Source organism: Anolis sagrei, chromosome 3 (genome assembly GCF_037176765.1).
Source record: "Anolis sagrei isolate rAnoSag1 chromosome 3, rAnoSag1.mat, whole genome shotgun sequence".
Classification (NCBI taxonomy): domain Eukaryota; kingdom Metazoa; phylum Chordata; class Lepidosauria; order Squamata; family Dactyloidae; genus Anolis; species Anolis sagrei.
The window spans coordinates 174,954,998-174,979,129 of NC_090023.1; the positions used below are offsets into that span (position 1 = coordinate 174,954,998).

The following is a 24,132-nucleotide window of genomic DNA, read 5'->3' on the forward strand; positions in this document are numbered from 1 at the left end:
CCTTGTGGGTTTTTTCGGGTATAGGGCCATGTTCTAGAGGCATTTCTCCTGACGTTTCGCCTGCATCTATGGCAAGCATCCTCAGAGGTAGTGAGGTCTGTTGGAAATAGGACAATGGGTTTATATATCTGTGGAATGGCTGGGGTGGGGCAAAGAGCTCTTCTCTGCTAGAGCTAGGTGTGAATGTTTCAACTGACCACCTTCATTAGCATTTGAAGGCCTGCCTGAGCCTGGGAAAATCTTTTGTTGAGAGGTGTTAAGATGTGCCTGGTTGTTTCCTCTCTGCTGACTACTTCAGCCAGAGAAATCAGCCATAGCAGAGCACCTGATGAACCAGCCTGGACACAGCATATTATTTGAGAACACAGAAATGCTGGACCACACCAACAACCACCATGTCAGACTACACAGAGAAGCCACTGAAATCCACAAGCATGTGGACAATTTCAACAGAAAGGAAGAGACCATGAAAATGAACAAAATCTGGCTACCAGTATTAAAAAAAACTCTAAAATTACAACAGCAAAACAGCAGAGAGGAAACAACCAGGCACATCTTAACACCTCTCAACAAAAGATTTTCCCAGGCACAGGCAGGCCCTCAAATATTACAAATCATTTTTGTTCAAACTGATGCAGGCAGGCCCAAGCCTAATGGCTAGCTGTCAAAGATAACAATGCAGGAAAGAGTTGAATTCAGAACAAAAAGAGAAAGACCACATTACAAGTGGATTGACTCAATAAAGGAAATCACAGCCCTGAGTTTAAAACAGTTATCTCTTGGAGATCTCTCATTCAACATCATAAATCAAAGCTAACATGAAGGTGCATATTAAGACATGCTGAAGTGCTCAAAAGAAGAACAGCAAAGTCATTAAAATGATAAAATTCAAAGCTTGTTACCTGATTTCTTCCCCAGCAGACATTGACAAAACCTTCAGGGGTTTTTATGCATATTTATATGTCTGTGAACTTGATGAATACGTAGCTTCGTAAGCACCTCCAATGTACACTCTGTTATTATATGTTGAATATACGCTATCTCAAATGTCCTATTTCAGACATTGTATTTAAGCCAAACATGAAGAAACTAAAATCTGGAAAGTCACCTAAAAGAGACAGCTCTGCTAGCAAAATGTGTAAGGTTTCTGGTGATGTACGAGGGGTATTTTTTAAGTAAGGTCCGTTGGAACATAAGTACACAACGAAAGTTTATTTCAAAAAAGTAAATTTATTTTCAGAAAGTACACACTTCACTCTATTTTTCGACATAGTTGCCAAGTTTGTTCAAACACTTATCATACCTCTGAACCAATTTTAAAATACCCTCTTCATAAAAACTCGCTTCAACTGAAGCCACCAAATCGTCTGTAATCAAAGAAGGGCGACCGAAGCGGTCCTCATCATGGACGTTGTCACGGCCATCTTTGAATTGTCGTACCCACTTACGCACTTTGCTTTCACTCATAACAGTATCACCGTACACTTCACAAATCTGTCGATGAATTTCTGCAGCAGGCAGGTTCCTTGCTGACAAAAACCATATCAGTGAGCGAACCTCACATGCAGCGGGTGAGTTGATAGTCTTAAACATTTTTAAAGCACAGAACAGAACCGTACAGGTTAGCTACAGAGCGGAAACTGAGCACAGTTGTTCCCGAGGCATGCCGGTACACCACGCACGCGCTCGTTGCGGTATGCGCGTGAACTACTAGTGTCTACAACAAAACGGACCTTACTTAAAAAATACCCCTCGTATTAATCTGCCTCTTAAATCCCTCTGCAATGGCATATCAAAAGAAAGGGAGCTTTCCAAAATGTGGCAAACAACATGTATAGCAGTAATCCTCAAACCTGAAGAAGAACAATAACTTGATTTCAGGATATTTCCACTGCATTGTTTGCTCAGGACTTAAAAATACTTACTCAGGGTTAAAAATGAGTGACATTTTCACTAGTTCAACAATTATATTTTATATAATCAAACAGGTTTTATGCCCAACAGGTATCTAGGAGATGTTCTTAAGATATTCTAACAATAATAAGCAATTGCTCTGTTAACCTTGGATACCCTTAAGGCATTTAATCTGATAAAGTACCAGATTAAAAAAAACAAAATGAAAGCAAAACACCAAACAAGTATCAAATCATTGCATGAATCTCCCATGCAAAAAAAGGTTCTGGTGAAAATTGGCCTATGCTTTATAGATTATCTGTTTAAACTTTTGGGAAAATCTGGGTTTGGAGACAAATTTGCATCTTGCAAAGAAAAAATGCAAAATTGGGTACAAAGACTTGTAATGGGGTGGTCTAAAAGCTATTCTGGGTTGGGGGACAACTCAGAGTTCTCCATGATGTCTCTTCTGTTTACTACAGCAACCGAGCCTTTAAAAACTCTAATCCAATCAAATTCAGAAATCAAAAGACTTTGTATCAAGGTTCAGCCTACCATTAATGTATTTACCGATTATATTATTCTGTTTTTACGGAACCACTCAACACTATCCTTGTGGTATGGACAGTATTAGAACATTTCCAAATATTCAGAAGTATTAACAATAATTTGTCTTGTCTCATCTTGGAAGCAAAGCAGGGATTGCCCTGGTTAGTACTTGGCTGGGATATTGCCACAGAATACCAGCCAGTGAAGGCTATCTTTTAGAGCAGGGGTCCTCAAACCTTTTAAACAGAGGGCCAGGTGACAATCCCACAAACTGTTGGAAGGCCGGATTATAATTTGAGAAAAGCATTAATGAATTCCTACGCACACTGCACATATCTTATTTGTAGTGCAAAAAAACACTTAAAACAATACAATAATGAAAATGAAGAACAATTTTAACAAGTATAAACTTATTAGTATTTCAATGGGAAGTGTGGGCCTGCTTTTGGCTGATGAGATAGGATTGTTGTTGTTGTTATGTGCTTTCAAGTCGTTTCAGACTTAGGTTGACCATGAGTGAGGACTGGTTAAATGACCTTGGAGGGCCGTATCTGGCCGTCGGGCCTTAGTTTGGGGACCCCTGCTCTAGTCTTACTTTAGCTGTCATTGCTTTAATCCTCTACCCATAATACAATTACATTTTGCCCAGGTTACTATTTTTGATTCCGGTATTATTATTCAGATTGACAGTGATCAACATTTCCAAACAAGTATTGGGAGAAGTGGAGTGTTGTGTGGTTTCTGGACTGTACGGCCATGTTCTAGCAGCATTTTCCCCTGACATTTCGCCTGCATCCGTGACTAGTATCTTAAGTTTGTTTGTTTTCTCTTTTGTGTCAGAAGCGACTTGAGAAACGGCAAGTCACTTCTGGTGATCTTCTTTATTAATTTATTTACAGTATTTTGTATTCCGCCCTTCTCACCCCGCAGGGGACTCAGGGTGGATTACAATGTGCATATACATGGCAAACATTCAATGCCATAGACACACAACATATATAGACGGACACACAGAGGCTATTTAACATTCCAGCTTTTCATAAGGGTATTCTGGCCACCAGGGGAGCTGTCGCTTCACTGTCCATTTGTGACACTGATGAAGTACTTCCTCATTCTTTGCATGTTTGCTGGAGATTTTTTTATGGTGTTGTAAATTAGCCTCCTCGCATATGTGGTACCTAAATTTCCTACTTGACAGATGCAATTGTCTTTCGGGCTGCAAAGTACACAAATTGGGAAGCTCAATCCAACCCAGCCTGGCTTCGAACTCATGACCTTTTGGTCAGTAGTGATCTTAATGCAGCTGACTCCCAGCCAGCTACGCCACAGTCCCGGTGCTTCTAAAGATATCAGCGACAGATGAAGGTAAAACGTTGGGAGAAAATGCTGCTGGAACACGGCCCGGAAATCACACCACACTCCAGTTATTCCGGCCATGAAAGCTTTCAACAATACATATCTGGAGAAGTTTATTACAAAGGACAATTTCACATGTAAGAATAAGCTTTGTACTCCAATCTTGAATTTTTAGTTCACTTCTTTTCAACAGAGAGCACATCTTCACTGACCACTTATGGCGAAAGAGCCATGGATGTGCTTAATGGTGGACAAACGCTATACGGACCTAATCCAGATAGTGTGGGGCAATGTTTGGGTATTCCCCTAATTCTGCCCCAGAATTCAAAGTGCCCATGCCTGAGAGACATGGGATAGCAGTAAAAACCATTGCAGCCATTGCTGTCTTGGAACTGGACAAACTATTTACAAAGTTTGGGTATTCCTCTAATTCTGCTCCAGAATTTGGAGTGTTCCCCCAGAATTTTGTAAACGATTTGGCCACTTCCAAGATGGAGATGTCCACAATTGTTTTCTCTGCCATCCCATGCCTCCCAGGATGGGGCTCTTATTGCCCCTTTCTGTTCTCCATATTATGGTGGTGTCCAGGCATAGCATGGATCCTGTCAGTCAGCTATCGCCTGCATTGATGTGGGCCAAGTCAATCAGGAAAGGGAGGGGACAATTCCTCCTCTTGCCTCTCCCTTGTCACCCCATCCAACATTGCTGCAGATTAAGGCCAACCAGTTGGACAGTAAGGATTACCATTGTGGATGGGTAGTCAGGACTCTGCCTCCGCAGCAATTAAGGGGATGCCTGTCAAACCCATCCCATGCCAGATCAGCCCCGGGATAGTGGGTCAGCGAAGTTCCTCCCAGAAACTACTAATACAGCAAATTAGAGGCAAGGAGTTTTTCCCCTGGGCAAGGAGATAGCAGGTGCTGAAATGTTAACGCACAACTCACTGCAAATCTTCCACTTTAGTAAGAGAACCATAAATAAGACAGAAAATCAATTTCTAACAAAACTCCATGCTAACACAAACACTTGCACTATTATGTCCATTTCTTGGTTATCTTCTTTATTCATTTGGTGGCAAAGCAATTCAATATATGGACGAGATTAACAAAAGACACAGGGATATATTGGACATTGGGTTATCAAACTGGTAGACAGAGAAGCTGTTGCAACAAGGGAATTGGATGATTAGGTTGACTGTAAGCATATGCAATAATGTCCGTAATTACAATCCTAAGTTATAATTATCAGGAAGTCTTGAACCTTGACATTTCTGAATTAATTATTATAAAAGCCAAGAGTTCAGCAGCTGGAAGAGACCAGCATGTGCCAAAAACAGAAACTCTCCTCTCAATGGTAGGCACACAGATTTATTGCTCCAGAAATACAAGGGTTGAATGAAAAGCTATCCTTAAAATGCGCTCTTCAACTACCACTATTCACTTTTCCACATAACCACCAGACAATTGGATACATTTCTGCCAACAATGAACAAGGCTTGAGACACAAGTGGGGGAGAGGAAAGGGAGGAAATTCATCCACATCGGTTTAAAACGGCTTCTCTGGCTTGAGACGAGGCCAGGGACCAGAAGTGGGGAAAAGCTGAATAGGTTCTTGTGGGGGTTTATTGGGCTATAGGGCCATGTTCTAGAGCAGGGGTCCTCAAACTTTTTAAACAGAGGGCCTGGTCTCAATCCGTCAAACTGTTGGAGGGCCGGATTATAATTTGAAAAAAATAATGAATGAATTCCTATACACACTGCACATATTTATTTGTAGTGCAAAAAACCACTTAATACAATAATTAAAATGAAGAAAAAAATAACAAATATAAACTTATTAGTATTTCAATGGGAAGTGTGGGCCTGCTTTTGGCTGCTGAGATTGTTGTTGCTGTTGTTGTGTGCTTTCAAGTGGTTTCAGACTTAGGTTGACCCTGAGCGAGGGCTGAGTAAATGACCTTGGAGGGCTGCATCCGGCCCCCGGGCCTTAGTTTGAGGACCCCTGTTCTAGAGGCATTTCTCCTTACGTTTCGCCTGCATCTATGGCAAGCATCCTCAGAGGTAGTGAGATCTGTTGGAATTAGGACAATGGGTTTATATATCTGTGGAATGGCTGGGGTGGGGCAAAGAGCTTTTCTCTGCTGGAGCTAGGTGTGAATGTTTCAACTGACCACCTTCATTAGCATTTGAAGGCCTGGCTGAGCCTGGGAAAATCTTTTGTTGAGAGGTGTTAAGATGTGCCTGGTTGTTTCCTCTCTGCTGTTTTGCTGTTGTAATTTTAAAGTTTTTTTAATACTGGTAGCCAGATTTTGTTCATTTTCATGGTCTCTTCCTTTCTGTTGAAATTGTCCACATGCTTGTGGATTTCAATGGCTTCTCTGTGTAGTCTGACATGGTGGTAGTTGGTGTGGTCCATCATTTCTGTGTTCTCAAATAATATGCTGTGTCCAGGCTGGATCATCAGGTGCTCTGCTATGGCTGACTTCTCTGGTTGAAGTAGTCTGCAGTGCCTTTCATGTTCCTTGATTCGTGTTTGGGCAATGCTGCGTTTGGTGGTCCCTATGTAGACTTGTCCACAGCTGCATGGTATACGGTAGACTCCTGCAGAGGTGAGAGGATCCCTCTTGTCCTTTGCTGAACGTAGCATTTGTTGGATTTTCTTGGTGGGTCTGTAGATAGTTTGTATGTTGTGTTTCCTCATCAGCTTCCCTATGCGGTCAGTGGTTCCCTTGATGTATGGCAGGAACACTTTTCCTCTGGGTGGATCTTCATGTTTACTCTCGTGGCTTGTTCTTGGTCTGAATAATTTCCAACTCACTTACTGAAAAAAGCTGAATAATTTCCAACTCACTTACTGCTTCGTAACAAATGGCGGAAAAAGCTTCAGAAGGGCAAAGGGACTTCTGGTTTCCTTAAAAACTTCGTAATCGCTTCAAAAAGCAAATCTTTCCCAATTTATTCCGAATTACGAAGATTCCGACTGAAACTAACCATGCCTAGTAAATACTTTCTCAGTGAAAACTAGAAGTATGACAGAGAAAAACATAATTTAGACAACATAGTTTAGCTCTCGTGTCTCCATCTCATTGAATCCTGGGTTTTGCAGTCTAGTAACAAACTTTGACTTCTCTACTACAGAGCTCTCAAGCTACAAGTCTGGTTTTTTTTTTTCATTAGAGCTATCTAGTCCAACGCTCGGCGGCCATGATTTTAACAGGAGCGGAGCGCAGGGAGCATACAACCCCACTGTTGCGCCAACTCCATCTGCTACCGGGCTGAATTCAAAGTGCTGGCGTTGGCCTTTAAAGCCCTAAACGGTTCTGACCCAAGCTACCTATCTGACCGCATCTCTGCCTATGAACCCACCAGGACTTTGAGATCTTCCGGGGAGACTCTGCTCTCGATCCCGCCTGCTTCTCAAGCTCAGCTGGCGGGGACGAGAGATAGGGCCTTCTCGGTGGTGGCTCCTCGGCTGTGGAACGCCCTTCCTACGGACATTAGACTAGCACCATCTCTAATGGTATTCCGCAAAAAGGTGAAGACCTGGATGTTTGTGCAGGCGTTTGAGTAATTTAGTGTAATCTGGTAATGGAACATAGGAATGGAACAATGGACGACGAACCTGGACTACGCTTGGATGATGAGAAGTTTTTTGTAATAATTGTGCATTGTAATTGCTTATTGGTAATTTATGGATAATGTGTTAAGTCAATTGTTATATGTTGTATGGAACCACTGCTGTTTCTACTGTTTTTACTGTTTGTGAACCGCTGTGAGTCGCCTTCGGGCTTGAGATACAGCAGTATATAAGCAAAGTAAATAAATAAATAAATAATCTGGCAATTAGAAAAAACATTTAAGCACCTCTTCAAGTTAAAAATCCCACAATTCAATGGGATAGAGTCTCAGCCAATAAAATGGGATCAATTCATTCTCACTGTGAATGAATTGATCCCATTTGATCCACACAAAGTTTAGAGATAGTTATTTACCGGATTTATTCCTGTGTACACTATAAAGGGCTTTAGCATGTAATGGCCTGCTGCAGGAAAAAATGGCCCAAACTAGTCAGACTGGTCGAGTGTGCAGTGAATAAATGCTGCAAATGTGTAGTTCAGAGAACACAGCATATGGTATGTCGACCATCAAGGATTCTGCATACTTTGCTGCATACTTCTGGGCCTAAATTGCACGCTTAAGTATGCCTGGAAAATTAAGAGGCTATTCCAATCAAAAACTCACCGTGAGAGAGCTCAAAAGAGGAGACTGTCTGAAATCAAAAGAAGCCACATAAAAGCTTATGCACATATGGATGCGTGTACACTAGAAATGCAACAATCAATGCATCTGAACTAATTAGAGAGTTTGTTGCTGTGTGCCTTCAAGTTGTTTCCAATTTATAGCCAACTCTAAGGTTAACTTATCATAGGATTTTCTTGGCAAGATTTTTTTTTTGGAACGGACTTTGCCTTTGTCTTCCTCTGAAAGAGTATGGCAATGGGTTTCTATGGCTAGGAAGGGATTTGAACTCTGGCTTCCAGAGTCTTAATTCTATATTCAAATTATGACAATTAAAGACTGAATCCCAGCAATGTTTATCTAAAATGCAGTGGGGAAGGAAGAATTCATGCTAAACACATTTAATTAGAAGTGGCTCCCAATGACATCAACACTACTTTGAAGATTTTTGTGAGTCAACTCTCAACTCACAAGGCAAAGTATGCTCCTGACTATTGAATTCACTCTGGGATTGATACAACAAGGGAGATACACATATAGAAGGATATTTCTGTTCATACAGCCCATTAAGTTGCACATTGGGTTCTATATTACAATGTTTACCAAGGACCCACCAAACAGGTCTTTTGAAACAGATATAATTTCCATAGCCACAAGCTGTCAAACATGCCAGATTATTTATGATTATAGTTGGATTTATGCCTGTGCATTTAAAGTTCAAATCTATAGAAATAAAAATGTAATGTTTGTTTGTGGGATTAACATAACTCAAAAAACACTGGACGAATTGACACCAAATTTGGACACAAGACACTTCTCAGGCCAACGAGTGATCATCACTCAAAAAAATACTGAAAAACACAGCGGAAGGGACTTAAAAAGCCAAAATATAAAAAATACATTACAATGCATGCGCAAAACCACATATATACACACACACAAAACACATATACACAGACTGGGCCACAGCAACACGTGGCAGAAGGTGGCTAGTATATAAATAAAAATGTAATGTTCGTTTGTAGGATTAACATAACACAAAAACCATCAGACGAATTGCCGCCAAATTTGGCGACAAGACACCTACTAACCCAAGGAGTGACCATCACTAAGAAAAAATGATGTTGTCATTTGGGAGTTGTACTTGCTGGGATTTATAGTTAGCCTACAATCAAAGAGCATTCTGAACACCACCAATGATGGAATTGAACCAAACGTGGCACACAGGGCTCCTATGACCAACAGAAAACACTAGAAGGGTTTGGTGGGCACTGGGAGTTGTAGTTCACCTACATCCAGAGAGCACTGTGGACTCAAACAATGAGAGAGCTCAAAAGAGGAGACTGTCTGAAATCAAAAGAAGCCACATAAAAGCTTGTGCACATATGGATGCGTGTACACTAGAAATGCAACAATCAATGCATCTGAACTAATTAGAGAGTTTGTTGCTGTGTTCCTTCAAGTTCTTTCCAATTTATAGCCAACTCTAAGGTTAACTTATCACAGGATTTTCTTGGCAAGATTTTTTTTTTTGGAACGGACTTTGCCTTTGTCTTCCTCTGAAAGAGTATGGCAATGGGTTTCTATGGCTAGGAAGGGATTTGAACTCTGGCTTCCAGAGTCTTAATTCTATTTTCAAATTATGACAATTAAAGACTGAATCCCAGCAATGTTTATCTAAAATGCAGTGGGGAAGGAAGAATTCATACTAAACACATTTAATTAGAAGTGGCTCCCAATGACATCAACACTACTTTGAAGATTTTTGTGAGTCAACTCTCAACTCACAAGGCAAAGTATGCTCCTGACTATTGAATTCACTCTGGGGTTGATACAACAAGGGAGATCCACATATAGAAGGATATTTCTGTTCATACAGCCCATTAAGTTGCACATTGGGTTCTACATTACAATGTTTACTAAGGACCCACCAAACAGGTTTTTTGAAACAGATATAATTTCCATAGCCACAAGCTGTCAAACATGCCAGATTATTTATGATTATAGGTGGATTTATGCCTGTGCATTTAAAGTTCAAATCTATATAAATAAAAATGTAATGTTTGTTTGTGGGATTAATATAACTCAAAAAACACTGGACGAATTGACACCAAATTTGGACACAAAACACTTCTCAGGCCAACAAGTGATCATCACTGATAAAAATACTGAGAAACACAGCGGAAGGGACTTAAAAAGCCAAAATATAAAAAATACATTACAATGCATGCGCAAAACCACATATATATATACACACACAAAACACATATACACAGACTGGGCCGCAGCAACACGTGGCAGAGGGTGGCTAGTATATAAATAAAAATGTAATGTTCGTTTGTGGGATTAGCATAACTCAAAAACAAGTGGACGAATTGCTGCTAAATTTGGCCACAAGACACCTGCAAACCCAAGGAGTAGCCATCATTCAAAAAATTTTGATGTTGTCATTTGAGAGTTATACTTGCTGGAATTTATAGTTAACCTACAATCAATGAGCATTCTGAACTCCACCAATGATGGAATTGAACCAAACATGGCACACAGGGCTCCCATGACCAAAAGAAAACACTATAAGGGTTTGGTGGGCACTGACATTGAGTTTGGGAGTTGTAGTTCACCTACATTCAGAGAGCACTGTGGACTCAAACAATGATGGTGGATGTGGACCAAATTGGCCAAATATGAACACAGATGGAGTTTGGGGAAATAGACCTTGAAAATTGGGAGTAGCAGTTACTGGGATTTATAGTTCACCTACAATCAAAGAGCATTCTGAATCCCACCAACAACAGAATTGGGGCAAACTTCCCACACAGAACCACCATGACCAACAGAAAATACTTAAGGCCATCCAGTCCAACTCCCTTCACCAGGGCAAGAAAACGTAATCATGCCCTCCCGACAAAGAGCCATCCAGCTATAGATATAGATAGATATATATGATTCACACACACAGAGATATAGTATCGTAGCTTTGAAATGGACCCCTAAAAAGGACAATTATATGTTGCATGTTCCAGAGTAGGCAAACCAGACATCTCCACATCAACACTGACAAAGAAACAGCAAGAAATACTGTTCATTCACAAGCATAAAGAAATTACATATTTTAGAAACCAACACTTTCTCATTACTTTGTTTTCCAGATCACCAGAATGGGTCGCAGCAACGTGTGGCAGGGGATGGCTAGTTCTTCATATACAAATATTTTAAACGGAAAATCCCACAAGTGTTACAAATATCTCTTCCTTACAATATGTATGTCATTATCAGGACTTAGACTGGACAACAATTTTCATTGGTACACAAGAGTCTCCCTTATCCAACCTTCACTCATCCAACATTCTGTATTATCCAACACAGTCTGCCTCCCGGATCAACAGCTGTTTCAATACATTGTGATGTTTTGGTGCTAAATTCGTAAATATAGTAATTACTACATAACGTTACCGTGTACTGAACTGCTTTTCCTGTCAATTTGTTGTAAAACATGATGTTTTCATGCTTAATTTGTAAAAGCATAACGTAATTTAACATTTAATAGGCTTTTCCTTAATCCCTCCTTATTATCCAACATTTTTGCTTATCCAACATTCTTCCAGCCCGTTTATGTTGGATAAATGAGACTCTATTGTATTTGGATCGTCACAAAATATGCTTTTAGCATACTATGCGAAAATTCTTTATTTATCCCATGCCTAGATTCAGATAATATTTGATCACTGATATAAATATGATTATTTCTTCCAAGAATTTTCTATACTTGGAAATGTGAACTCATCTGTGTAACAAATAGACAATTCATTAAACAGTGAGCCTGATGTAGAAGTGTTGAACTAAATAAGGAGGAACCAAGGTTCAAATCTTCATTCAAAGTTTATCAGCCCAGCCTGCATCGCAGAGTAGTTGAAAAGATAAAAATGAGAAGCAGCTCCACGTAACTCACCTTGGCTTCCCTGGAACAAAGGCTGAATAGACATTTATATTGCTGTGTCGTTTATTATATTGGTTTTGCATTTTATGTATTTTATTTTCTGGTTTTGTTATGCTTTTGTGTTATATTGTGTTTTCTGTACTGATGGGCGTGGCCTCATGTAAGCCGCACCGAGTCCCCCTCTGGGAGATGGTGCGGGGTATAAATCAAGCATTATTATTATTATTATTATTATTATTATTATTATTATTAAACGGTTCTGGCCCTACTTACCTCTCCGAACGCATCTCCTCCTATGAACCAACTAGGACATTAAGATCATTTGGGGAGGCCCTGCTCTCTGTCCCGCCTGCATCACAGGCACACTTGGCGGGGACGAGAGACAGGGCCTTATCAGAGGTGGCCCCTCGGCTGTGGAACGCCCTGCCTGCAGATATCAGATGGGCCCCCTCCCTGCTGGCGTTTCGGAGGAAAGTGAAGACCTGGCTGTTTGAACAAGCATTTGATTAAACAGTGTAATTGAACGAATGCGGAATAATGGATGATGAGACTGGATTCTGATTTTACTGTTGAGGCGCTAATGATGTTATATGGATGTTTAATGATTTATGTTCAATTGTTTTTAATTGCCCTATACTTGTCTCGTGATGTTTTGTATTGATGTTGTTCACCGCTTTGAGTCGCCTGAGGGCTGAGAAAAGCAGTATATAAATAAAGTAAATAAATTATTATTATTATTATTATTATTATTATTATTATTATGTAATAAATGAATAATGAAAATATTTTCTCCATATACATTTAGCGGGATGTCGCAGCTTTAAACACAAAGAATGCTGAAATATTTAAGATCAATTGCCTCAGTAAAACTGGCCGAGGTATGTTTATAACACCATTATCCTTGAGCACTCCTGAGAACTTAAGTAACCGAGATCAATACGTAAAGTACAGTCTGCAATTCTTTATGCAACCCTGGCAAATATTTTTGGGAGTTATCTGCAAATGCATGGAAAACGTATCTGGATGATGCCAAATTCACACAAAGTACAGTGGGCCCTTGGTATTCACTGAATTTGGTTCCAGGATCCCAGTGGATACCAAAATCCACACAAGTCCTATTACATACAATGGAAGAATAAAATGACATCCATTATATTATGAGGCAAAATCAAGGTTTGCTTTTTTGTTGGTTGTTTGACTTTTTTCAACAAATATTTTCAAGAAGTGAATAGCTGAGTCCATGGATACATAATCTGTGGATAATCTGTGGATATGCAACATATCATAGTCCTTCTTTAGGGGTCCCTTTCAAATCTATGATACTATATGTGTGTGTGTGTGTGTGTGAATCATATCTATCTATATCCATGGCTGGATGGCTCTTTGTCAGGAGGGCTCTGATTACATATTCTTGCCCTGGTGAAGAGAGTTGGACTGGATGGCCTTTAGTATTTTCTGTTAGTCATGGGGGTTCTGTATAGGAAATTTGCCCCAATTCTGTCATTTGTGGGATTCAGAATGCTCTTTGATTGTAGGTGAACTATAAATCCCAGTAACTACAAATCCCAAATGTCAAGGTCTATTTCCCCCCAAACTCCATCTGTGTTCATATTTGAGCATTTTGAGTATTCGTACCAAGTTTGGTCCATATCCATCATTGTTTGAGTCCACCGTGCTCTCTGGATGTAAGTGAACTACAACTCCCAAACTCAAGGTCAATGCCCACCAAACCCTTCTAGTGTTTTCTGTTGGTCATGGGAGTCCTATGTGCCACATTTGGTTCAATGTCATAATTGGTGGAGTTCAGAATGCTCTTTGATTATAGGTAAACTATAAATCCCAGCAACTACAACTCCCAAATGACAAAAACAAAAGGGGTTTTTTTTTGTCATTTTTTGAGTTCTGTTAATCCCACAAACGAACATTACATTTTTATTTATATAAATTGTATTTAAACTGTATATTTATGTTTTTAGTTGTGGGCACCATGGGGTGCCGTTTTGTTAGCCGCCCTGAGTCCCTCTGCGGAGGTCGAGATAGGACGGGATACAAATGTCCAAAATAATAAATAAATAAATAATAAAAGGGATGTGGCTAAAGGATGTGAGGGTAGGCATGACAGTTTGGTTGCAAAAACAATCAAAAGTCTTTTGGCACCTTAGAACCAACATTAGCAGCTGTTCTCTGAGTGCGTCTAGAAGTATAATGTAGTTTATTTTATTTATTTATTTATTTGCTTTATTTTTATACCGCATTTTTCAGCCTAAATCGGCGACTCAATGCGGTTTACAATGCAATTTATATAACAATAACAATTAGATTAAAACACAACATACACGACAGACAAAACAAGACAAAACAACGTGGTCATCAACGCCTCAGTAAAATCAGATTCCGTTCTCATAATCCTTCTACCATTCCTTTGTTCATTTATACCATCTTCATGAGTTCAGTTGCCTTGTTGACCGAACGCCTGTTCATAGAGCCACGTCTTGACCTTCCTCCGAAACTCCAGCAACGAAGGGGCCTGCCTGATGTCTACGGGTAGGGCATTCCATAGCCGAGGGGCCACCACCGAGAAGGCCCTGTCTCTCGTCCCCGCCAGCCGCGCCTGCGACGCAGGCGGGACCGAGAGCAGGGCCTCCCCGGACGATCTTAACGTCCTCGTCGGTTCATAGGTGGAGATGCATTCGGAGAGGTAAGCAGGGCCAGAACCGTTTAGGGCTTTATAGGCTAAAGCCAGCACCTTGAATTGTGCCCGGTAGCAGATTGGCAGCCAGTGGAGCTGGCTCAACAGAGGAGTGGTGTGCTCCCTGAGTGCCGCTCCCGTTAGTAACCTGGCCGCCGAACGCTGGACCATCTGAAGCTTCCGGGCAGTCTTCAAGGGCAACTCCACGTAAAGCGTTTAACACCACTTTAACTTTGCTATGGAATCGGGAGCTGCCGTTTACAAGTCTTTAGCCTTCTCTGCCAAAGAGAGCTACTGCCTCACCAGACTACAAACTCCAGGAGTGCATAGCACTGAGCCAAGGCAGTTCAAGTAGTGTCCGAGTGCATTAATTCCCTAATGTAGATGCACCCTCAGCCTCTTGCCTCCTCTGCTTTGTAAACTTTCTGTTGAAATGTCATTTTTTTTGTGTGTGCATTAAAGTACAAAACAGGCTAACTGAAGATTTTCCCACTTCCCCTGTCTATATGGTTTCCGATTTGGTGGCTGGGAGGGAGTGGAAGGAGGAGAGGAGGTGGGAAGAGAAAACAAAACACAAAAGAGGAAGGACAGAGAAATTGTCCAGACACAGCAAAACGTGATAGCAATGACAGAGAGAGCACTCAAATCTCTGAGATTACGCCTTGCGTAAGGAGATAAATAAAAACCCGTAAGCGTGTGTGTAAAACTCGGAGCGGAAGACAACAGTTGTCAGACCGACCACAAAATAAATCACCACACCTCCCAAGCTAGAGACAAAGGATCAGACTTTGAGACATGCTCAGCTTTTGCTCCAGGCATCAACAAGTTGGACTGAATGTCCTCTAAACACTGGAAATCCCCAAGAGAACTGTGGGAGGCACTAACTGCCACTTGAAACAACTTTGCTTTGTGTTTGGGATCTTGCAGGACCTTGGAAACGTAAGGAGAGAAAGAAGACAGCATCATACACTTTCCTAGGCTTAAGTCTGCTTTCCCAGGCGGGTCTTTGAAAGTTTTTCCTCTGGACTGGAAGACTGATCTTTACTTCTCCTCATTTCATCTCCTTTTCTAAAAGGAGCAAGTATCTAGTATGTCCGCTTTCTAAGGCTGGATCTACATTGCCATATACAATGAGTTGGAAGAGACCTTGTAGGCCATCAAGTCCAACCCCTGCCAAGAAGAAGGAAAATCACTTTCAAAACACCCCCAACAGATGGCCATCCGGCCTCTGTTTAAAGGCCTCCAAAGAAGGAGCCATCACACTCCAGCTCAGAGAGTTCCACTGCTGAACATCTCTCCCAGTTAGGAAGTTCTTCCTCACGTTCAGGTGGAATCTCCTTTCCTGTAGTTTGAGGCAATTGCTCTGCTTCCTAATCTCCAGGGAAGCAAAAACAACAACAACAACAACAACAACAACAACAACAACAACAAACAACCCTGCTCTCTATGACTTCTCACATATTTATACATATAATCCAGTTCACAGCAGATAATAACCTGGATTCAGAAACTAGATCATATGGCAGTGGAGATGGGGGTCAAACCCTTAACAGAAGTAACCCCACCTCTACCCGGGAGGTACATCTATGTTAAAGATATAAACTGGATTCGGAAACCACATTATAAGGCAGAGTAGATGGGGTCTAACCCTTAATAGAAGCAACCCATCTCTACCTTGGAGATGCATCTACATGGCAGATATAATCTGGATTCAGAAACTGGATTATATGGCAGTGGAGTTGGGGGGGGGTCTAACCCTTAAGAGAAGCAACCCACCTGTACCCTGGAGATGTACTATCTACATAGCAGATATAATCTGGATCCAGAAACTGGATTATATGGCAGTGGAGATGGGGGATCTAACCCTTAATAGAAGCAACCCACCTGTACTCTGGAGATGCATCAACATGGCAAATATAATCTGGATTCAGAAACTGGATCATATGGCAGTGGAGATGTGGGGGGGGGGGGTCTAACCCTTAATAGAAGCAACCCCATCTCTACCCTGGAGATGCATCTACATGGCAAATATAATCTGGATTCAGAAGCTGGATCATATGGCAGTGGAGATGGGGGGGGGGGTCTAATCCTTAACAGAAGCAACCCACCTCTACCCTGGAGATGCATCAACATGGCAGGTATAATCTGGATTCAGAAAGTGGAATATATGGCAGTGGAGATGGGGGAATCTAATCCTTAATAGAAGCAACCCATCTCTACCCTGGAGATGCATCTACACGGCAGATATTATCTGGATTCAGAAACTGGATTATATGGCAGTGTGTGTGTGGAGGGGGGGTCTAATCCTTACCAGAAGCAACCCCACCTCTACCCTGAAGATGTAGCTACATTGCAAATAATAATCTGGATTCAGAAATTGGATCATAGGGCAGTTTAATAGGGAAACACACATGATAATGTTTTTATGGCTTTGTACGGTTTACATATTATACACTAAATGTTTTAATAGGATTTTATAATTGTTTTATAATTGTTGAGGAATTGAACTGTTGCCGACTGTGACCCGCCTTGCCTCTGGGCTGAGATAGGTGGTATACAAATATCTATATAAATATAAATGTAATGTTTGTTTGTGGGATTAACATAACTCAAAAACAAAGAGCATTCTGAACTCCACCAATGATGGAATTGAACCAAACATGGCACACAGGACTCCCATTACCAACAGAAAACACTAGAAGGGTTTGGTGGGCATTGACCTTGAGTATGGGAGTTGTAGTTCACCTACATCTAGAGAGCACTGTGGACTCAAACAATGATGGATCTGCACCAAACTTGACACGAATATTCCATATGCCCAAATATGAACACAGATGGAGTTTGGGGGTTGTAGTTATGGAGATTGTAGTTATGGAGATTTATAGTTCACCTACAATCAAAGAGCATTCTGAATCCCATCGAGAGAACTGGGGCAAACTTCCCACACAGAACCCCCATGACCAACAGAAAATACTTAAGGCCATCCAGCCCAACTCCCTTCACCAGGGCAAGAAAATGTAAACAAAGCCTTCCCGACAAAGAGCCATCCAGCCATAGATATAGATATATATGATTCACACATACAGATATAATATCATAGATTTGAAAGGGACCCCTAAAGAAGGACAATTATATGTTGCATATTCCAGAGTAGGCAAACCAGAAATATTGTTTACCCACAAGCATAAAGAAATTACATATATTATTTTTTGTATTTTTTGTTTTTGATTTTTATTTCAACTGTTTGTATTGATTATTTGTTATCGCCTTTGTTTACTGATGTGCCGTGGGCTTCGCTTCATGTAAGCCGCACCGAGTCCCTTGGTAGCGGGGTACAAATAAAGTTATTATTATTATTATTATTGTATTAGAAAGCAACACTTTCTCATTACTTTATTTTCGAGATCACCAGACTGGGCCACAGCAACATGTGGCTGGGGACGGCTAGTATTTTACAATTCTTTAAATTGTTTTATAATTGTCGAGGCATTGAATTGTTGCCAAATGAACCGCCTTAAGTCGCCTCCAGGCTGAGAAAGGCGGTATACAAATATAATAATAATAATAATAATAATAATAATAAACCTTTATTTATACCCCGCTACCATCTCCCGCAGGACTCGGTGCGGCTTACAAGAGGCCGAGCCCAAATACATCAGAAACAAAAAACACAACCACAACAATACAGCAATAAATAACTCATAGCAAACAAAAATCACGACGCAATTATATCTATATAAATAAAAATTTAATGTTTGTTTGTGGGATTAATAGAACTCAAAAACCACTGGATGAATTGACACCAAACGAAATAGAATTTCGTTTGGGCGAAATAGAATCTTGACATTTGGGAGTTGTAGTTGCCGGGATTTATAGTTCACCTACAATCAAAGAGCATTCTGAAACCCACCAATGATGGAATTGAACCAAACTTGGCACACAGTTCTCCCATGACCAACAGAAAATACTGATAGGGTTTGGTGGGCAGTGTTCTTTGGTTTGGAGTTGTAGTTCACCTACATCCAGAGATCATTGTGGACTCAAACAATGATGGATCTGGACCAAACTCTACACGAATACTCAATATGCCCAAATGTGAACACTGGTGGAGTTTGGGCGAAATAGAATGTTGACATTTGAGAGTTGTAGTTGCTGGGATTTATAATTCACCTACAATCACAGAGCATTCTAAACCCCACCAACGATGGAAGTGAACCAAACTTGGCACACAGTTCTCCCATGACCTACAGAAAATACTGGAAGGGTTTGGTGGGCAGTGTCCTTTGGTTTTGGAGTTGTAGTTCACCTACATCCAGAGATCACGGTGGACTCAAACAATGATGGATCTGGACCAAACTCTACACGAATACTCAATATGCCCAAATGTGAACACTGGTGGCAGGCATGTAGCCGGGGGGGGGGGGGGGTTGAGGGGCTTCAGCCCCCCCCCCCAAAAAAATTCTCATGGTGGTTCACGAAAAGGCCTTACTGGTGCATTATTTAAACTGTTATGTTTATTCATATCATGACCAGATCACCATACTCAATATATCCCATATGCATGGGGGTAGTGGGGTAACGATACAAAAGGTTTGCTAGGCTAGACCCTCTTTCACTCAGACTCAGCCCCCCCCCCGCCCTGAAACAAACTCACCCCCCCCCCCAATCGAAATCCTGGCTATGGGCCTGACTAGTGGAGTTTGGGGAAAATAGAATCTTGACATTTGGGAGCTGTAGTTGCTGGGATTTATAGTTCACCTACAATTACAGAGCATTCTGAACCCCACCAACGATAGAAATTGGGCCAAACCTCCCACACAGAACCCCCATGACCAACAGAAAATACTGGAAAAGTTTGGTGGCCAGTGTCCTTTGGTTTTGGAGGTGTAGTTCACCTACATCCAGAGATCACTGTGGACTCAAACAATGATGGATCTGGACCAAACTCTACACAAACACTCAATATGCCCAGATGTGAACACTGGTGGAGTTTGGGGAAAATAGAATCTTGACATTTGGGAGTTGTAGTTGCCGGGATTTATAGTTCACCTACAATCACAGATTATTCAACAACAGAATTGGGCCAAACCTCCCACACAGAACCCCCATGACCACCAGAGTGGGCCACAGCAACGCGTGACAGGGGACAGCTAGTAGTAAACAAATAGATGGGAGTCAAATCCTGGAGATACATCTCCATTGCAGAATTTATGCAGTTTGACCCCACTTTAACGGTGGTGGGCTCAATGGCGATGGCTTCCTGGGATTTGTAGTTTGGTGAGGCAGCAGAGAGAGTGAAGGCCCTTGTCAAACTATAACTCCCATAGATTTGAGTCAAGAGAGGGATCAAGCTGCCCTCAAGACTTCAGGCTGGGGCTTTTGGAGGCCTCATCGAAGGACTAAACTTCAATCGATGGACTATGCTGAAGATCCAGCCTTAGAAAAGTTGTACCAAGTAGCAGGGGAGGCTTGGCGAGGATGGAGAAAGCAGCCCTGCTCTTCGCAATGCTTTTGTGGGGGGGTTTTGTGGAGGGAGGGGTTTCTGAAAGAGGAGACCCACAAGTTTTCCCGGGAAAGGCGAAGAGGAAGGGGCTCACCATGGCTCTGCCGCTGCTCAGGTTCTGTCGTCGTTCCTCTCCCTTGTTCGCTCCCTCTCTCTCTCTCTCTTGGCCCGACTCAGAGACGGGGAGGAGGAGGAGGGCCCCACCCACTCTCCCGCGGGATTGGAGGCGGAGTGGGAGGCCCGTCCGGCTGAGATTGGCAACCCAAGCTGCCCTTTGCCTTCCTCACCGGCCCGGAAGCAGGCCCAGACCCGCCTCCCAGCTGCCAATCAAAACGGGTTCCCACGCCGCCACAGCGCCCCCTGCCGGAGACTGGCCTCTACGTTGGCTCTATGGGAGGAAATAGGCAAGTGCCATCCATTACTTACTTACTTACTTACTTACTTAGGCGATCCCTCGTTGGACGAGTAAGATGGTCTTCCATTATGGATTTCCTTGTGGGTCTGTATGTGGCTGTGGAGCCCTATTCTTGCTCTGCATCTTCATCCGCAGTGAGGGCATTGGTTTCCAGGTGGAAGGCGGTCTCGGTCGGGGTTGGCTTGACGCGCCTTCCTCCTGGCACGTTTCTCTCTTTCACCCTCCACTCGTGCCTCCTCAAATTCTGCAGCACTGCTGGTCACAGCTGACCTCCAGCTGGAGCGGTCGAGGGCCAGGGCTTCCCAGTTCTCAGAGTCTATGCCAGAGTTTTTAAGGTTGGATTTGAGCCCATATTTAAATCTCTTTTCCTGTCCACCAACATTCCATTTTCATTCTTGAGTTCAGAGTAGAGCAACTGCTTTGGGAGACGGTGGTCAGGCATCCGGACAACGTGGCCGGCCCAGCGGAGTTGATGTTGGAGGACCATCGCTTCAATGCTGGTGGTCTTTGCTTCTTCCAGCACACTGACGTTTGTCCGCTTGTCTTCCCAGGAAATTTGCAGGATTTTCCGGAGGCAGCGCTGATGGAAACGTTCCAGGAGCTGCATATGACGTCTGTAGACAGTCCACGTCTCACAGGCATAGAGCAAGGTTGGGAGGACAATAGCTTTATAGACAAGCACCTTGGTCTCCCTACGGATGTCCCGGTCCTCAAACACTCTCTGCTTCATTCTGGAAAATGCTGCACTTGCAGAGCTCAGGCGGTGTTGTATTTCGGCGTCGATGTTGACTTTGGTGGAGAGGTGGCTGCCAAGGTAGCGGAAATGGTCCACATTTTCTAATGTTACACCATTAAGCTGTATTACTGGCATTGGAGAGGGATTGGCTGGTGACTGCTGGAACAGCACTTTGGTTTTTTCAATGTTCAATGACAGGCTGAGCTTCTCGTATGCTTCTGCAAAGGTGTTTAGAGTGGCTTGTAGATCTTCTTCTGAATGCGCACAGACGACATTGTCATCAGCATACTGGAGTTCTATAACAGCTGTTGTTGTAACCTTGGTTTTGGCTTTCAGTCTGCTGAGGTTGAATAGCTTGCCATCTGTCCGATAGATTATTTCCACTCCGGTGGGAAGCTTCCCATCAACAAGGTGAAGTATCATAGCGATGAAGATGGAGAATAGAGTTGGGGCAATAACACATCCCTGTTTGACACCGGATTCCACTTTAAATGGCTCACTTTGGGAGCCACTGCTGTCCAAGACTGTTGCCATCATGTCATCATGGAGGAGCCGCAGGATGTTCACAAATTTGTTAGGGCACCCGTTAAATAAATAGGCCATCCATTAAATAAAATGGGTTGAAAAGTCATTACAAAACTGGGGGGCGCTGGCATTCCCTTTCTAAAGTGTTTCTAAAAGTATAGTTAGTGAAAAATGGCATTCACAACCATTTGAAAATCGTTAAAGTATCATAGAATCATAGAATCAAAGAGTTGGAAGAGACCTCATGGGCCATCCAGTCCAACCCCATTCTGCCAAGAAGCTGGAATATTGCATCCAAATCTCCCTGTTGTGCCACCTCTACAAAGTTCTGAAGAGACTTATTTTGCATAGAATTACGGAAAAAATAGACCCATGTCTGATTCCACAGCAAGCTGGCTTCAGGAAAGGCAAAAGCTGCACATCGCAAGTGCTGATCCTGACTCAGCACATAGAAGATGGCTTTGAAAGGCAGCAGATCACAGGAGCTGTCTTCATAGACCTGTCCGCAGCCTATGATACTGTGAACCTCCGCCTCCTCGTGAGAAAAATGTATAATATCACAAAGGACTACCACCTCACCCGCCTCATAGGAAACCTGCTACAAAACAGGAGCTTTTTTGTTGAGTCCCAGGGCCAGAGAAGCAGATGGCGGAAACAGAAGAATGGCCTGCCTCAGGGGAACGTGCTTCCTCCATCCATGTTCAACATCTACAAAATGACCAGCCACTGCCAGAAGGGACAGAGAGTTTCATCTATGCTGATGACCGTACCATTACTGCTCAAGCAGGGAGCTTTGAGACTGTAGAACAGAAGCTCTCCGAAGCTCTAGGTGCTCTTACTGCCTACTTCAGGGAAAACCATCCCTAATCCGTCTAAAACACAGACATGTGTTTACTCTTTGTCATTCAGAACAACATATGTACAATGTGATCAGTTGCATCCACTCACATAATGTCCTGTTATGGGAGATCTAAAATAATCTTCCTTTGTCCATGTGGATAAATTCATTCAGCAGCTCATGAAGCAAGACTACACCTGAATAATAATAATAATAATAATAATAATAATAATAATAATACATTTTATTTATACCCCACCAACATCTCCCCAAGGGGACTCCGGGCAGCCAAGCCCAGCAATTACAACAAAGCACCCAACCCTTCTAAAACACAGACATGTGCCTTTCATCTCAAGAACAGACAAGCATCCCGAGCTCTGAAGATCGCCTGGGAAGGAATCCCACTGGAGCACTGCAGCGCACCCAAATACCTGGGAGTCACTCTGGACCGTGCCCTGACCTACAAGAAGCACTGCCTGAATATCAAGCAAAATGTGGATGCTAGAAACAATATCATATGAAATCTGACTGGCACAACCTGGGGATCACAACCAGACACAGTGAAGACATCTGCCCTTGCGCTGTGCTACTCTGCTGCTGAGTACGCATGCCCAGTGTGGAACACATCTCACCACACTAAAACAGTGGATGTGGCTCTTAATGAGACATGCCGCATTATCACGGGGTGTCTGCGCCCTACACCATTGGAGAAATTACACTGCTTAGCCGGTATTGCACCACCTGACATCCACCGGGAAGTAGCAGCCAATAGTGAAAGGACCAAGGCAGAGACATCTCCAGCTCATCCCCTGTTTGGGTATCAGCCAGCATGTCAACAACTTAAATCTAGAAATAGTTTTCTAAGATCTACAGAGACACTCGCTGGAACACCTCAGCAAGCGAGAGTCCAAAAGTGGCAGGCTCAAACCCAGAACCTCAACCAATAGCTGATACCTAATGAGAGACTCCCCCCTGGGCACACAGAGGACTGGGCGACTTGGAAGGCGCTGAACAGACTGCGCTCTGGCACCACGAGATGCAGAGCCAATCTTCAGAAATGGGGCTACAAAGTGGAATCCTCGACATGCGAGTGTGGAGAAGAGCAAACCACTGACCACCTGCTGCAATGCAACCTGAGCTCTGCCACATGCACAATGAAGGACCTTCTTGCAGCAACACCAGAAGCACTCCAAGTGGCCAGATACTGGTCAAAGGACATTTAATCAACTACCAAACTCACAAATTTTGTATTTCGTCTGTTTGTTTGCTTTGTTCTGTTAGAAATGTAATATAATTGACTGGTTGCTTATGACTCGATAAATAAAATATCGCAGAGCCTGGAATAATAATAATAATAATAATAATAATAATAATAATAATACTTTATTTATACCCCACTACCATCTCCCCAAGGGACTCGGTGCGGCTTACATGAGGCTGAAGTCGAACATGA

The 24,132-nt window shown here is 42.4% G+C and overlaps 1 protein-coding gene across 1 annotated transcript in view; it reads right to left on the reverse strand.

Annotated features, from left to right (window-relative positions):
- The window catches only part of SGPL1 (sphingosine-1-phosphate lyase 1), a 98,716-nt gene extending 78,250 nt beyond the window's left edge, over window positions 1-20,466 (reverse strand). The window contains exon 1 of the mRNA XM_060768846.2: window positions 20,260-20,466. Within this exon, the coding sequence (XP_060624829.2) occupies window positions 20,260-20,262 (3 nt within the window). The 5' untranslated portion in view covers window positions 20,263-20,466. The remainder of the gene's footprint in view (window positions 1-20,259) is intronic.
- Window positions 20,467-24,132: the final 3,666 nt, after the last annotated feature.